The 15297-nt window shown below is 43.0% G+C and overlaps 1 protein-coding gene across 10 annotated transcripts in view; it reads right to left on the bottom strand.

Moving 5' to 3' along the window:
- The window catches only part of ofcc1 (orofacial cleft 1 candidate 1), a 342172-nt gene that overhangs the window by 270080 nt on the left and 56795 nt on the right, over window positions 1-15297 (bottom strand). For 9 of the 10 annotated variants that reach the window (XM_055634782.1, XM_055634781.1, XM_055634785.1 and 6 more), the window contains 2 exons: window positions 11962-12063; window positions 3671-3760 (listed from right to left, as the gene is read on the bottom strand). In XM_055634782.1, the coding sequence (XP_055490757.1) occupies window positions 3671-3760; window positions 11962-12063 (192 nt within the window). The remainder of the gene's footprint in view (window positions 1-3670; window positions 3761-11961; window positions 12064-15297) is intronic. The other variant, XM_055634784.1, reaches the window with a different exon arrangement.

The raw sequence follows: 15297 nt of genomic DNA, 5'->3' as shown, positions 1-15297 counted from the left end.
GGTAGGGTATTGACATGAATAGAGAACTAGTTAGCAGTCAGGAAGCAAAGAGTAGGAATTAACGGATCCCTTTCAGAATGGCAGGCAGTGCCTAGTGGGGTGCCACAAGGCTCGGTGCTGGGACTTCAGCTATTTACAATATATATTAATGATTTAGATGAAGGAATTAAAAGTAACATTAGCAAATTTGCAGATGACAAAAAGCTGGGTGGCAGTGTGAACTGTGAAGAGGATGCTATGAGGATGCAGGGTTACTTGGATAGGTTGGGGGAGTGGGCAGATATAGCATATGATGCAGTATAATGTGGATAAATATAAGGTTATCCGCTTTGGTGGCATGAACAAGAAGGCAGATTATTATCTGAATGGTGTCAGATTAGCAATAGGGGAAGTGCATCGAGACTTGGATGTCCTTGTACATTAGTCACTGAGAGTAAGCATGCAGGTACATCAGGCAGTGAAGAAAGCTAATGGCATGTTGGTCTTCATAACGAGAGGATTTGAGTATGGGAGCAGATCCCTTCTGCAGTTCTACAGGGCCCAGGTGAGACCACACCTGGAGTATTATGTGCAGTTTTGGTCTCCTAATAAGAGGAAGGACATTCTTGCTATTGTGGGAGTGCAGCGTAGGTTCACGAGGTTAATTCTCGGGATGGCGGGACTGTCATATGATGAAAGAATGGAGGGGCTGGGCTTGCATTCACTGGAATTTAGATGAGAGGATATCTTATTGAAACATATAAAATTATTAAGGGATTGGACACGCTAGATGCAGGAAGCATGTTCCCGATGTTGGGAGAGTCCAGAACTAGGGGCGACAATTTAATAATAAGGGATAGGCCAATTAGAACCGAGATGAAGAAAAACCTTTTCACTCAGAGATTTGTGAATTTGTGAATTGAGGCCGATTCATTGGATGCATACAAAAGAGAGTTAGATAGAGCTCTTAGGGCTAGCGGAATCAAGGGATATGGGGAGGAGGCAGGAACGGGGTATTGATTGTGGATGATCAGCCATGATCACATTGAATGGCGGTGCTGCCTCAAAGGGCCGAATGGCCTACTCCTGCACCTATTGTCTATGTATCTATAGTCACAGCAGCAGTGGTCTACTTGTATGTGCAACGAGCACCAGTGCCGGTAATATTAATCAAAGGAAGTAAAGGTAAACTTTGATTAATATTGATTAATAAACACAGGGTAGGAAGGTAAGTGGTAGGGAGGGACCTGCTAGCATCTACTGCCAGTATTTGTGAAATTCTTTATACAAAATCAGTGTGAGACTCCTATTAGTGTTTGTATTCATCAATGTTTAGCGAAGTTATAGGATTTGCATTAATCCTGCTCAAATAAGAACTATATTTCAACCACTTTCTATACATCAAAAGTTACAATCTCTATGAATGGGGAAAAGGATGGCGTGTTGTCAACATGCCCACAACTTTCTCGCAACCAAGATATTAACCACCCTAGCCGTGGTTTAACTAACTACTCGAGTCTGGTATTTTTCAGATTGACCGCATTTCTACTTGTGACAATGTTGGGAAAGCAATCAATGATTTCTCCCGTAGACAAATGAATACTGGAACAGCATTAACATAAAATGAAGGGTCTTCAACCTGAAAAGTTAACTCTTTCATTTTGCATAGATGCTGGGTAATCTGCCGAGTCCCTCCAGCATTCCCTGCTTTAATTTCAAGGATGTAACTAGTAGAGTGGATAAGGGAGAACCAGTGGATGTGTTATATCTGGACTTTTCCAGAACAAGGGGCCATAGTTTAAGGGTAAGGGGGAAATCTTTCAGGACCGAGATGACGAAAACATTTTTCACACAGAGAGTGGTGAATCTGTGGAATTCTCTGCCACAGAAGGTAGTTGAGGCCAGTTCATTGGCTATATTTAAGAGGGAGTTAGATGTGGCCCTTGTGGCCAAGGGGATCAGGGGGTATGGAGAGAAGGCAGGTATAGGATACTGAGTTGGATGATCAGCCATGATCATATTGAATGGCGGTGCAGGCTCGAAGGGCTGAATAGCCTACTCCTGCACCTATTTTCTATGTTTCTATGTAATGCCACAAATTATTCTGAAGGTAATGTCAGCACTTCTCCCCAAATGTGGATATTTAGGAGGAGGAAGGTGCTGTTGTAATTTATGAGGGTTTATCCTCGAATAAATGGCAGCAGTTTGCTGTTAATATTGTCTTACGTCTAACCTGGAGACTGCCCTTTGATGGTTGTAAGAACAATCAGTCTCATTTTCTCCGGTTGATGAAGGGCAATGAGTTTATTAAATCCTCGGCTCGTGTGCTCTCTATTTTAGTATAAAGCCTGGCAATATCAGTTCAATGTTCTGCATTCATGATCTTTAAGCTGTTTTCTAATAAAATAGCCACTGATAGCTATCAAGCATAACTGGCCAAATGTATTCATGCATTTGATTCAGATGAATTGCTGTGGACTGTGCCTCAACAATCTGAAGTTAAATCTTACTGCACGATGTCAAACACAAGCTGTTATTTTGTCACATTATTTGCTTTTATCCGAGCCGGAGAAAATAATTGGCTGATAGTCTTTGAAATGAATTCAACGCTGGAACTGGCATACTATGAAAACATAATTTTCTTTTCAGATTACAGGATTACGACCTTCTACCCTTCCCCTGCATGCCCCACCACCCAACCTTCACCAATAAAAAATGATGGATGATTTGTCACCCACAATATTGCAAATTCACACACAAATTACACAAGAATTTGGACCTTGTGTGTGGCGGAATGCAGTTTTACCACCAACTAAATACACTTATATAAAATCACCTGGGCTGGGGTTTATTTATTTTCAATTCGATTAAATATTCCCTGTACAAACACTGGCCTTTTAAAAAAAAAAAAGAATTCTACATAATAAGATCTGCCTCATCCTTCTGTGTGTGGTGTGGGAAAGATATCTCCCACACTGACATCAATGCAGAAGGGATAGTTTTAACTATTGTTTCAACACTGAAGTGAGTTCTTGCAGAGGGAAGAAATATATGCATCTCACCTCAGTGTCGTCCAAAATAATATGAAAATGGCAGGTCTCAAATGGACACCCTGTCACTGTTGAGGACTTCTTATTAAGTTTCCTTTAGTTTATTTCACAATTATTTTATTTTTGCAAATTTTCGCTTCCACCTGCTTGGGGCCTACAGTGTCAGATTTAAAGTCTATTTCCAAATGTTTCCTCATAAATATAACACTCCCTTTCCACCATTTCAAGAACCACTACTTCCCAGTCCCTGAGATGTGTTCCCAGTAACTGCATTTCCCATAGTAATGCTCCCATAATCTATGCTTCTGTCCACTAGTTCAGTGGCATTCACCAAACTCTATTCCTGTCACTTTCTCTATTCAGCTTAAGACCTCCCTTTAGTCCCCAGCCTGTCCAGAGCATGACATCATGAGGTTTCCTCCGGAAGCACATCACTCTAACAGCTCTCTTTGTGACTAGAAAACATCATTGTTTGTGCACCATATTGTGTCAAGCCACACAAATACATTTTAGAGCACAGTGGAGCAACCTATAAACATGAGGGGAAAATATCCCCACACTCAGTGTTATGATCTAGTCTCCAAATGACAGCATACTATAAACACCTTATGAACATCAGAAGCTGCCTGCTGTGCTCTTACCTGTTCCCCTTGCGTCCTGCGTTCCCAGCTCATCTTCGGTAAGCTCCAGTAACTTGAGATATAAATCCATAATGTCACTCCTGTCAGGTTCTGAAGAGAAAAAAATGTTTTCAAAATAACTCCTGTGACGTGCCCCTTTTTTATGCAGTCGTTAACCTCGCCCATATCAAACATAGGTCTAATTTTACCTCCATTACTAACGTCGAGGCAAATTTTAATGACAATTCTTTGCCTTGGATATCAAATTAATTATGACACATGCACACAGTATTTTAACATCGATACTTGATGGTCAACACAGGCATGGTGGGCCAGAATCCGTGCAGTATGACTAATTACAAATTGTGTTTTCCTAAAGTGTAGGTAGACAAAAGTGCTGGAGAAACTCAGCGGGAGCGGCAGCATCTATGGAGCGAAGGAAATAGGCAACGTTGCCTCTTTCCTTTGCTCCATAGATGCTGCCGCATCCGCTGAGTTTCTCCAGCACTTTTGTCTACCTTCGATTTTCCAGCATCTGCAGTTCCTTCTTAAACATTTTCCTAAAGTGTACAGCCTTGAAGGCAAGACTCCCAAGCTGAGAGATTGAGCTCAGTTCAGTCACAGGCTATTTTCTCAGATGTGCCAGCTTGCAAATGGAAAAAAGGATTTCAACACACACAATGCTGTCACCATATTATAATGTAAATAAAGAAGGAGGGGAAATTAAAATCCCTTGTTCTAAATATGCAGTCGAAATTGGTGGTTTTAATTATTTGAGGGAGAATTGTTTAGCCTTTGAACTATATAACTTATTGGAGTAACTTACTGAATCACACTATGCAAGCGAAATACTGCAGATGTGAATCTAAAATAAAAAGTTAAAAAGGATAAATACTCTGCAGTTTAAGCTGTATCTAGGGAGAGAGAACATTTAATCTAAACTTATATATTACTAAAAGTCTGATCTTGACCGCTTTTGGCCCACTGTGGTGCGATTTCCGAGAGAACGCCGCCACCTACGGCCGTCATTTTTGGCCACCTTGCTCCGAGACCCCCTCCGCCTTCCTGGACCAGAGGATTTTTCCCATCGATGAAAAATCTTGAGAGATATTAATGTTTTTTTTAAAATTCCCCATTCTCTCTGCTGCCCCCACTGGCGGCAGGGGGAGGGACTATAAAACCCGGAAGTGTTGTGCCTCACTCAGTCTCTGCCAGACCCAGGAAGCGAGAGGGTCACGGCTCTCTGAGCTGCGAATAACACTGAACGCACGTCTACTCCACGGTGAGTCCCCTCGATGCAGCTGTAAAGTGGCTGCAGCCCAATTGTTTGCCTCGCCTTTTTAAAAAGTTTGTGTTCACAAAATGAATTTTGGTTGTCAGGTGGCTGCAGCCCAATTGTTTACCTTGGCTTGGCTTTTAAAATCATTGCAACAGTCGGATGCCAGCCAAAGAATCCATTCGGCCCACAATGTCTATACTAGCCCTCTGGAAACCAATACCTTTGGCCCGCAACACCCATATTAGCGCAACAGACATCCCCCCCCACTGGCAAGCAATATTGGAATTGGTGGAGAGGTGGAATATTGCGTTGGTGACCAGACCTCCCGTGTGATGCTGGGACCCAACGGGTCCCACTTAGTCTAGTGTTGTACTAGAAGTAATCCCACACCTGAGGTGATCCATGCATCTTACTTGGGCTCAGTCACGTGAGGGCCTAGGTCACATGGGGACCCAGAGTCTCATGGAGACCAAGAGTCACATGGGGATCACAAGTTAGGTGGGGAACCCTGGGTCATGTAGGGATTCAGTCACATGTATCCCTGACAAAGCAAGGAACCACAGACCTTTTTCCCTAAGTTAAAGGACGTTGGTGAGCCAGATGATTTTTATATAGTACAATCCATAGCTTTATTGCAAATAGTAATACTAACCTTTTGTTGTGGATGCACTGAAGTAATTTAAACAAACGTCTATACTGCCATGGAGGCATTTGGACTCACAGCCATCATTCATAATGCCAAGGAGCAGAATTCCTAGTGAAGTAAGTTAGCTGCCACACTTACCATTGCTGAATCTACGCTTAAAGGAGCGCAATGGAACTAAATTTAGGCAGCAGGAGTCTAACAAACAGACACTCCTGTATGCATATTTGGCACTACTGAAAGAGAATCAATTTATCGGTCACAAATCTGAGAAAAAACCCTGATGGCCGCATCTCCGATTTGTGTTTGCAACAGTGGCACCTTGACATAAATTAGAGCAGGGTTACTTTAATGTTATTTTCCAGTCTGTTCTCCACGCATCATAGCACTGAGTTGTGACGTACAGCTGAGGCCAATTCACCCCTTAGCACCCTTCCCTAAATAAGCATTTCTAACAACATGGTAAAACTAATTTGTTTCACACCTTATTCACCAAAGTACATTCATGATCCAAGCACATAGTTTAGCATTAATTGCAAAAAAATTATAGAATCAAGCCCCATATAATTAGGCTGTCATTGCACATAGGTCGACTTTTGAGCTCCATAATTAAAATGAGAGAATACCATGTATCATCATATTCAAAACAGGATGATGTAATTATACACTTGTATTTCAAACCTGTTGTTGGCGCAAGTAATGCACAACCATTTTTACTTGTGGGTGCACAATATTTAATAGACATGACAGGCTGGGAAGGTACCCTCAAGGCATTTTTGTACTTAATAATGGACGGAGGAAGTGTACTAATGAAATCTAATACCTCTGGAAAATGTGCATTAAATTATGCTATTGCAAAAGAGATGGAATAATGAAAGACATGTCCTTTTTGCAGAATCCATTGCAGCAGGGCACAGAAGCAGTGCAACAAACTATGATTATTGCAAAAGTAATCCCAGAAACACGCTGGCCTGCACATTACTAAAGTCTAGTACGACTGACATGTTGTTCGGAAAAGGCTGGGGAGAATAAACAGTCTTCCTCTGTGCTTTTGAAGTACTTCACACGGAAAGCAAGCAAGCAGCAGCATGACATTGCAGCGCATATAATTATTACAACTATTTAATGGCAATTATTCAAACACGTTGCATGATTAAATGGTCTCAGTAACTGAGTTCTACTATTGTGCTACCTCCAGGCTCGTAGGAACAAAAGAGATGTAGGTAGGAGGTGGCCACTCCACACTTTCAATAAAAAAAGCAACTGATCTGATGTCTCCTTCAAATGCATTTCTCTGCCTTTTTTTAAATATAATTTCTTTGCTTTCGGAATATGAGCATTCCTGGCAAGGATGGAATTTCTTACCCTTGAGAAGTTGGGAATAAAGATATTCACCCATGCTAGTGGAAACCATGCTTTAGACCGAATATTTCCAAATCAGGCTGTGACATGGAGGGGAACCTGCAAATGATGGTGTGCACATGTGCTTGTTGCCCTTGTTCTTCTACATGGTATAGAGTATGGATTTGGGAGGTTTTGTCAAGGTAGTCTGGATGATAATATTGTAGGCAGTACTTATTGCAGGAAAAGAGTGCCAGTGGTGGAGGGAATGAATATATAGGGTGGTACATGGGGTGGCATTCAAATGTGTTGGTTTGTCCTGAATGGAATCAAAACGTTTTAATATTATTGGTGCTGCACTTATCCAAGTAAGTGAGGGATATTCCATTAAACTCCAGACATGCCACGCAGATGGTGAAAAGGCTTTGGGAAATGAGTGAAGGCGATCAAACAGAATCTCCCACCCACATCCTGGTGATCACCATTAACTGAAAATTAACCCCCTCTGGTCTAAAATTCTGCCTTATCTCAATCTATTCAGTGACTCTATTCCAATGATTCACTATTCTTTCAGGGGAAAAAATGCCTTAAATGCATGATTCCTTATTCTAAATTTATACTCAAGATACCCCCATGAGGGCAAATATCCATCAAGCATCTACCCTGCTAATCACCCTCCCAGAATCTCTTGTGTTCTGTAACATCCGCTCTGTCTTGTATGTTCCATTCAGTATGGAGCCAACGTCCTCAACGTTTCCATCATCTGACAACCCCTTCCCAACAAAAAAACAACCTGGTCAACCTTTTCAGAACTACCTGTAATGCCAGTTTGCAGCTCCTCAAATAAAGAGACCAAAACTGTATGCAATAGTTCAGAACCTAAGTTTTAGTTGTGCCTCTCCTTTCAGTACAGGTGCACAACCTTTTATCCGACAGCCTTGGGACCAGACACGTTTCGTAATTTGGAATTTGTCGGTCTTCGGAATGGAAATTTTTTAGCGTAGATTTTAATGGCTGGCTCAGTGGTAGAGTGCCCGGCTCATATCCGCAAGGTCGCGAGTTTGCGCCTTTATCCCGGAAGTTCCTCGGTCGCGTATTTGAGTCTTCAGTGTCGTTTTTTTCTTGCAGAATAAATGTCTGTATGAAATGCAGTGTGTTGAATGAATTCCTGAATTTGTAAATGTGACCGCAGCATTGAATCACCTCCCGCACTCATGTCACCCTAGCGGGGCTACATGCCCTAAGGCGACATTTTCACACTCTTATATCCGTGTGCAGCAGAGGCGCCAAACGTGAGCTTTGGTGTGCAGACGACATCCTGGGAAAAATGTCTGGTTTCTTCCAGGTAGGCGATATGATTTAGTTCCCTTTTCTTCCAGGACCGACCCGAGGTTCCGCTGTCACCTCTGCGGGCCACCCTCGGTGGAACGCTCACTCAACTTTGTCTTGGGATTCCTACTCTCCCACGCAATGTACCCTCACCTCTTTTATGAATGGGGATTTAGTTCCCCTTTCGTCGAGGACCGACCGGAGGTTCCGCTGTCACCTCTGCGGGCCGCCCTCGGTGAATGTCCTGTCTCCCTGTCCCTGGGATAGTAGGGGGCGATCAAACAGCACAATACCCCCCTCCCCCTCCAACTCCAGAGGAATCCGCTCCCCGATGGGCCGCTATGGCGACAAGTGGCAGTTCGCCCACAGCCCGAGAACAAGACGCACCTTGCGCACCAGCAGCAGCTGCCCCTCTGGAGTTGGAGCGGGGCTGGACTGGAGTTGCTGATCTGGGATCTCCGTGCTTGCAGTGGGCCTGGGGGTCGGTGTCCCGATGAGGGGGCACAGCTCGGGCTGTGGGCGAACTGCCACTTGTCGCCGTAGCGGCCCATCGGGGAGCGGCTCCTGGTGGTCCCGATGTCTCCCGCTAGTTTGCAGTTTTCCTCTGGAGTTGGAGCGGGGCTGGGCTGCTGCTGGCTGTGGGTCTCTGGGATCTCCGTGCTTGCAGTGGGCCTGGGGGTCGGTGTCCCGTTGGTCCTGACGTCTCCGGTGACTGGCATTGCCGACGTGAAGACAGTGCAAAGCCCCCACGCCGGTGCAATGGGCGGGGAGCTGGAGAGGGGAGGGAAGGGGTCACACACATGGCCAGGAAGCAGAGGGGTGTAGGTGGGGTGAAACTGAAGGGAGCGACAATCTGCTGCTCCCTGCCCGCTGAGTTAAAACGTTCCCACGCAAGACTCACGATACACTGTGTATCGTGAGTCTACCGTGGGAACGTTTTAACTCAGAGGGCAGACAGCAGCATATTGTCAATTATTAACCCTCCCGCGCAATAGACCCTCACCTTCTCTTTTATGAATGGGGATTTAGTTCCCCTTTCTTCGAGGACCGACCGGAGGTCCGTGAACGTTTTCAAGGACCTTTTTTCAAGGACTGAAACAATGTCGCTATTCGGAGGTTTTCGTTATTTGGATCTTCGGATAAAAGGTTGTGCACCTGTACATCCAAAGATATCTTATATATAATAATATTAAACATTATGTCTTGAAGTATTGGGATATCTTTTCAATCAATAAAGGAGGACTGCTTGCACATTAAATGTCAAGAAACTCAGCTGTGTGAAAAGTCAGGTTTGTACACTATCCTTTTCCCTCCATGGCTGCATTGGAATTGGGTGTACATAAAGCACAGTTCAGGATTTATAGAATACATTTTAAAAATAAATTTTGGAGAAGGGTACATATTCTACTCCTTGTTCATGTTATAGCAAACCTGATTCTGACACTGGGCATCAATGTACAAAACAATTCCATCAGGTGTTAAAAAAAATTAAACCCAATGCATAAAATTAAAGCCGATGATATGTGTGCAGAAAAGGAAATACAGTTATGTTTGTTCAGCAAACTCTGCTCCTGTGAAGACATAACACATTTCATGGGTGGGATTCAAGGCAGGCATTACTGCATGACATACAGTAAACCCTCTTTTTAACAGATTCTGGCTTTAGCGGATGGACCTCGGCTCACATTGCCTCTCTGGCCACTTACAGCCTCGGCTGCCCACACCGCAGTAAACCTCCACCTTGGAAGATGTCAGCGATTCCGGGGGGAGAGAAGGCAACAGTGGAGGGGCAACTGCCAACAGAAGGAAGCGATGAGAGCTCGTGAGAGGGGAGGGAGCCCCACAGTGACTGAATGCATCCTGTCACTTGCCGCGGCCTGAATGCAGGGGCTACAACACCAGCCATAAAAATAGCCTCGTCAACCGGACTGTGCGGCATCTGGTGAAGGGCAGCATTGGTGCCTAGTTTTAAGGTAGAACGACACGGTGCTGGAGTAACTCAGCGGACTGAATCGGTTTGAAGAAAGCTCCCTTCCCGAAATGTCACCCATGCATATTCTCCCGAGATGCTGCCTGACCTGCTGAGTTACTCCAGCAATTTGTGTCCTTTTGTGCATTAACCAGAATCTACAATTCTTTGTTTCAACTACAGACAATGATAATCAGTTAGTTGTAGCAGACAATCAGCAGTCACAGACAGTATTCCAACCCACCCCCTACGGTCCGTTATAACTTTATCATGAGAAAAAAACAAATTTCATTCTCTTCACGTTAAGAATCTTTTCTTTGCATCTAGAAATAGTCAGGCTTTAATGTACAGTGGACACTAAATTGAAAGATGTTATACATTTCCCAGTGTCACAACCCGAGTTGGATGTTTTGCCCAACAGAAGTATTCCTTGGAGCAAATTATGTCAATTACCTGCTATTAGCTGGACCAGGTGTAGCTCTGCTGCTCTTCTTAGTGGAACTGGCAGAACTGCTAACTTTCAGCCACTGAAACTTCACCAAGTCTCAAAACACTGTACAGGCATTGTCAAACAAGCATGTGCAAACTTACTTAATGTTAGTTGCCAATGCAAAGCTATGGCGTAGTGCAGAGGTAAAATTATTAGACTAACAATCTAAAGATCTGAACTAACTATGCTGAATTTGATCCCAGCTTAATAGTTGTGGATTCATAATTTGAGATGACTACTCTTAGTAATAATGACTATGTGTACTGGGTTTTTGTTGTGAAAACCCACCTGGTTAACAAATGCTCTTCAGGGAAGGAATGTCATCATCATACATACCGGGTCGAGACTCCAGATCTACCTCATGTGATTGTCTCCTAGGTGACTTTGCAAGCCACCTTCATCAAGGGGCAATTAGGGATGGCATTAAATGCTGGCTTTTCCACTGACACCCAGATCCATAATAATGAATAAACTGCTACGGGGACCCAATATCAACAATTTTAATGATCAGATTACCAAGCGAGTTACCAACATGACCATAAGCTCAACTTGACATTTCAAATTTCTCAGGGTCTCTGACCCAAGATGTTGACTGGTTTCTCTTCCCATAGATGCTGCTGGACTGGTTCTAGTTCCAGACAATCAGACCACGGGGACCATCATCTCTACATGCAACCTGCCAAGCACCTCTCGGTGTAATTCGTATTATTCAGAAGCAGAAATATTAGTTCCATTAAAGGACACATCAGACCTTTTTGTTTGACGTACTGTAAAATAAATCATCCAATTAGATCCTATAAATTAGTCAAAATGTACTTAATGCTCATAAATTTCTCAGACAATTTACAGATTTTGCTCCGAACCAGAGGAATGAAATGATATGTTAAGATAATTGATACAAGAATTTAAATGAGAGCCAATTCATTTTTAATACTATGGTTTGCTAAAATTTATCAAATGAGCTTCAAGAAAATGGACAGTGAAGACATAATTTTAATTTAAAATATGAAATGGAACTAACACGAAAGTTTGATCAAACATATTAATGTCAGGTTACTACCAATCACAGATATCTTCCAATATCTCACATATCCAAAGTAACATTTTGGAAGTGCACTCTTGGTACTAACACCATTTAATTTTGCTTTTAGTAAGAAAACAAATTATAGTTCAAAACCGTAAAAGTAGGCTAGACTAAAAATGGTCATTCCCACCTCATTAAAGTGATTTGAAGAGAATATAATGACAAGAAATTACATACTTAATTCACACTCATCTTCTGCGCTGACCTCTATCCCATACTGCCTTGGGTCTATTCCTTCATACATCTGTAGGTCAAAGTAATTTCTGCAGTATTCATTTCCTGTGGAAAGCACACCAAGGAAGGGTCACTGATTATTAGAAGCACATGAACCAAAATGTTAATTCTAAAGCTGATATCAGTACAGCATGTCAGCTCCGCTACCTTGTAAGTTTAGATTCTGTACTTAAGGATTCTCACTCGTTCACTGCCCCACTTATCAAAAATGGAAAGGTCGGAAAAGACAATCTTTGAAATCAGATCATAACTTAAACTTCAAGTAACAGCCTTAAAATGAAGGGGAGGGGTACAAAGGTTTAGTATACTTCTGTACATTTTTAACATTTATCTAACATCACTGATTTTAAGATGGATCCATAAACACTCGATATATCCTGAAAAAAAACACCATCTGTGCCCAAACTCGTGTTGGATCTGTCTCGACTAGAGTTACAATCATTCAGTATTACTTCTCTTGACACTTTCTTTCACAAATAATTATTTCCTCCGACTCCTGGATACTTCAACGGTTCATCCTTTCAGCTGCATACTGTGTATTCAAAGGGAAATTATCCCTTTATTAATCTCATAACCACAATCAATCCTTAGATCTCGAGCCCAAAAACCTCATCAAAGTGTGAGTGGCTTCTGAAAATAATAACTGGAGACCAGGATGTTGCAAGTGATTATTATGCAGCACTAAGTAGTTTAGTAATCCAAAAGGATTTCTAATCTTACATTTATAAGGAGATCATTTGACCAGTTGAGTCCATGTGTTCCTCAAGGAACAATCCCATTCATCCCATTCCCTTTTCTTCATTACCCGATACCTCTCAAACCTGATCCCTCTCACATAGGCCCGTCAACCCCTTTATTAGGTTTGTCATTGATCTACATAAGCGGTAATTATGGTGGTCAATTAACCTCCCAGTACATAGAGTCATAGAGGATACAGTGTGGAAACAGGCCCTGCGGTCCAACTTGCCCACACTGGCCAACATGTCCGAGTTACACTAGTCCCCCCTGCCTATGTTTGGTCCATATCCCTCCAAACCAATCCTATCAATAGAAACATACAAAAATACAAAGTAGGCCATTCGGCCCTTTGAGCCAGCACCACCATTCAATATGATCATCGCTGATCATCTAAAATCTGTACCTTCTTCCTGCTTTTTTCCCCATATGCCTCAATTCCTTAGAGGTAAATCCAACTCTCTCTTGAAGACATCCAGTGAATTGGCCTCCATTGCCTTCTGGCAGATAATTCCAAAGATTCACAACTCTCTGGGTGAGGAAATTTTTCCTCATCTCAGTCCTAAATGGCCGACCCCTTATTCTTAAACTGTGACCCCTGGTTCTGGACGCCCCCAACATTGGGAACATTTTTCTTGCATCTAGCCTGTCCAATCCTTTAAGAATTTTATATGCTTCTATAAGATCCCCTCACATCCTTCTGAATTCCAGTGAATATAAGCACAGTCGTACCATTCTTTCATCATATATCATTCCCACCATCCCGGGAATTAACCTGGTTAACCTACGTTGCACTCCCTGAATAGCAATAATGTCCTTCCTCAAATTAGGAGACCAAAATTACACAAAATACTCCAGGTGCGGTCTCACCAGGGCCCTGTACAACTACAGTAGGGCGGACCTCCTTGCTACTAAACTCAAATCCTCTCACAATGAAGGCCAACATGCCATTAGATTTCTTCACTACCAGCTGTACCTACATGCTAACCTTCAGTGACTGATGTACAAGCACATCCAGGTCTCGATGTACCTCCCCTTTTCCTAATCTGACACCATTTGAGGCCAAGCCCAGGCTCGGCGATAGTATCGCTGAATATCTCCACTCAGTCCGCCTTAACCTATGTGATCTCCCGGTTACTCAGCATATCAACTCCCCTTCCTATTTCCAATCTGACCTTTCTGTCCTGGGCCTCCTCCATTGTCAGAGTGAGATCCAGTGCAAATTGGAGGAACAGCACCTCATATTTTGCTTGGGTAGCTCACACCCCAGCGCTATGAACATTGACTTCTCTAACTTAAAATAGCCCTTCCTTTCCCTCTCTCTCCATCCACTCCCCCTTCCCAGTTCTCCCACCCGTCTTACTGTCTCCAATTACATTCTGTCTCTGTCCCACCCACTCCTGACATCAGTCTGAAGAAAGGTCTCCACCCGAAACATCGCCCATTTCTTCTCTGCAGAGATGCTGCCTGTCCCGCTGAGTTACTCCAGCATTTGTGTCCACCATTCTGACAATAATCTGCCTTCCTGTTTTTGCTATCAAAGTGGATAACCTCACATTTATCCACATTATACTGCATCTGCCATTCATCTACCCACTCACCCAACCTATCCAAGTCAGCCTGCAGCCTCAGAGCATCCTCATCCCAACTCACACTGCCACCCAGCTTTGTGTCATCCGCAAATTTGGAGATGTCACATTTAATTCCCTCGTCTAAATCGTTAATAATATTGTATATCCTTGATTTCCCTCGTTAGCCGCGGTTGAGCCGTCTGACCCGTTTAATTTTTTCGTCAGGCAATGATGAACAATTTTTGGAGTTCATCCATGCGGTCTTTAAACCCTTGCCATTGCATCTCCACCGTCAACCCTTTAAGTATAATTTGCCCGTCTATCCTAGCCAATTCCCGTCTCATACCTTCCAAGTCTCCTTTCTTTAATTTCAGGACCATAGTCTCTGAATTAACCGTGTTACTTTCCATCCTAATGCAGAATTCCACCATATTATGGTCACTGTTGCCCAAGGAGCTTTGCACAACAAGATCGCTAACTAATCCTTTCTCATTACACAATGTCTACCCAGTCTAGGATAGCCTATCCTCTAATCGTTTTTTCTACATATTGGTTTAAAAAACCATCCTGTATACATTCCAGGAAATCCTCCTCCTCAGCACTGCTACCAATTTGGTTGGCCCAATCTACATTAGATTAAAGTCACCCATGATACCTACTGTACCTTTGCTACACGCATCCCTAATTTCCTGCTTGATGCTAACCACAACCTCCCTACTGCTGTTTAGTGGCCTGTGTGTGACTCCAACCATACCGATTCTACAGCATCCAAGCTAATGTCTCTCCTTGCTATTGCATTAATCTTCTCTTTGACCAGCAATGTCACCCCACCTCTTCTTCCTTAATCTATCCTTCCTAAATATCAAATTTAGCCCACGTCTCCGTAATTCCAACTATATCATATTCCTTAACTACTAACTGCACATTGAATTCATCCACCTTATTACGAATGCTCCTCGCATTTAGGCACAAA

The sequence above is a fragment of the Leucoraja erinacea genome, chromosome 4 (genome assembly GCF_028641065.1).
Source record: "Leucoraja erinacea ecotype New England chromosome 4, Leri_hhj_1, whole genome shotgun sequence".
NCBI classification, from domain to species: domain Eukaryota; kingdom Metazoa; phylum Chordata; class Chondrichthyes; order Rajiformes; family Rajidae; genus Leucoraja; species Leucoraja erinaceus.
The sequence above is the reverse complement of the archived record's forward strand: the minus strand, read 5'-3'. Positions and strand labels throughout refer to the sequence as shown.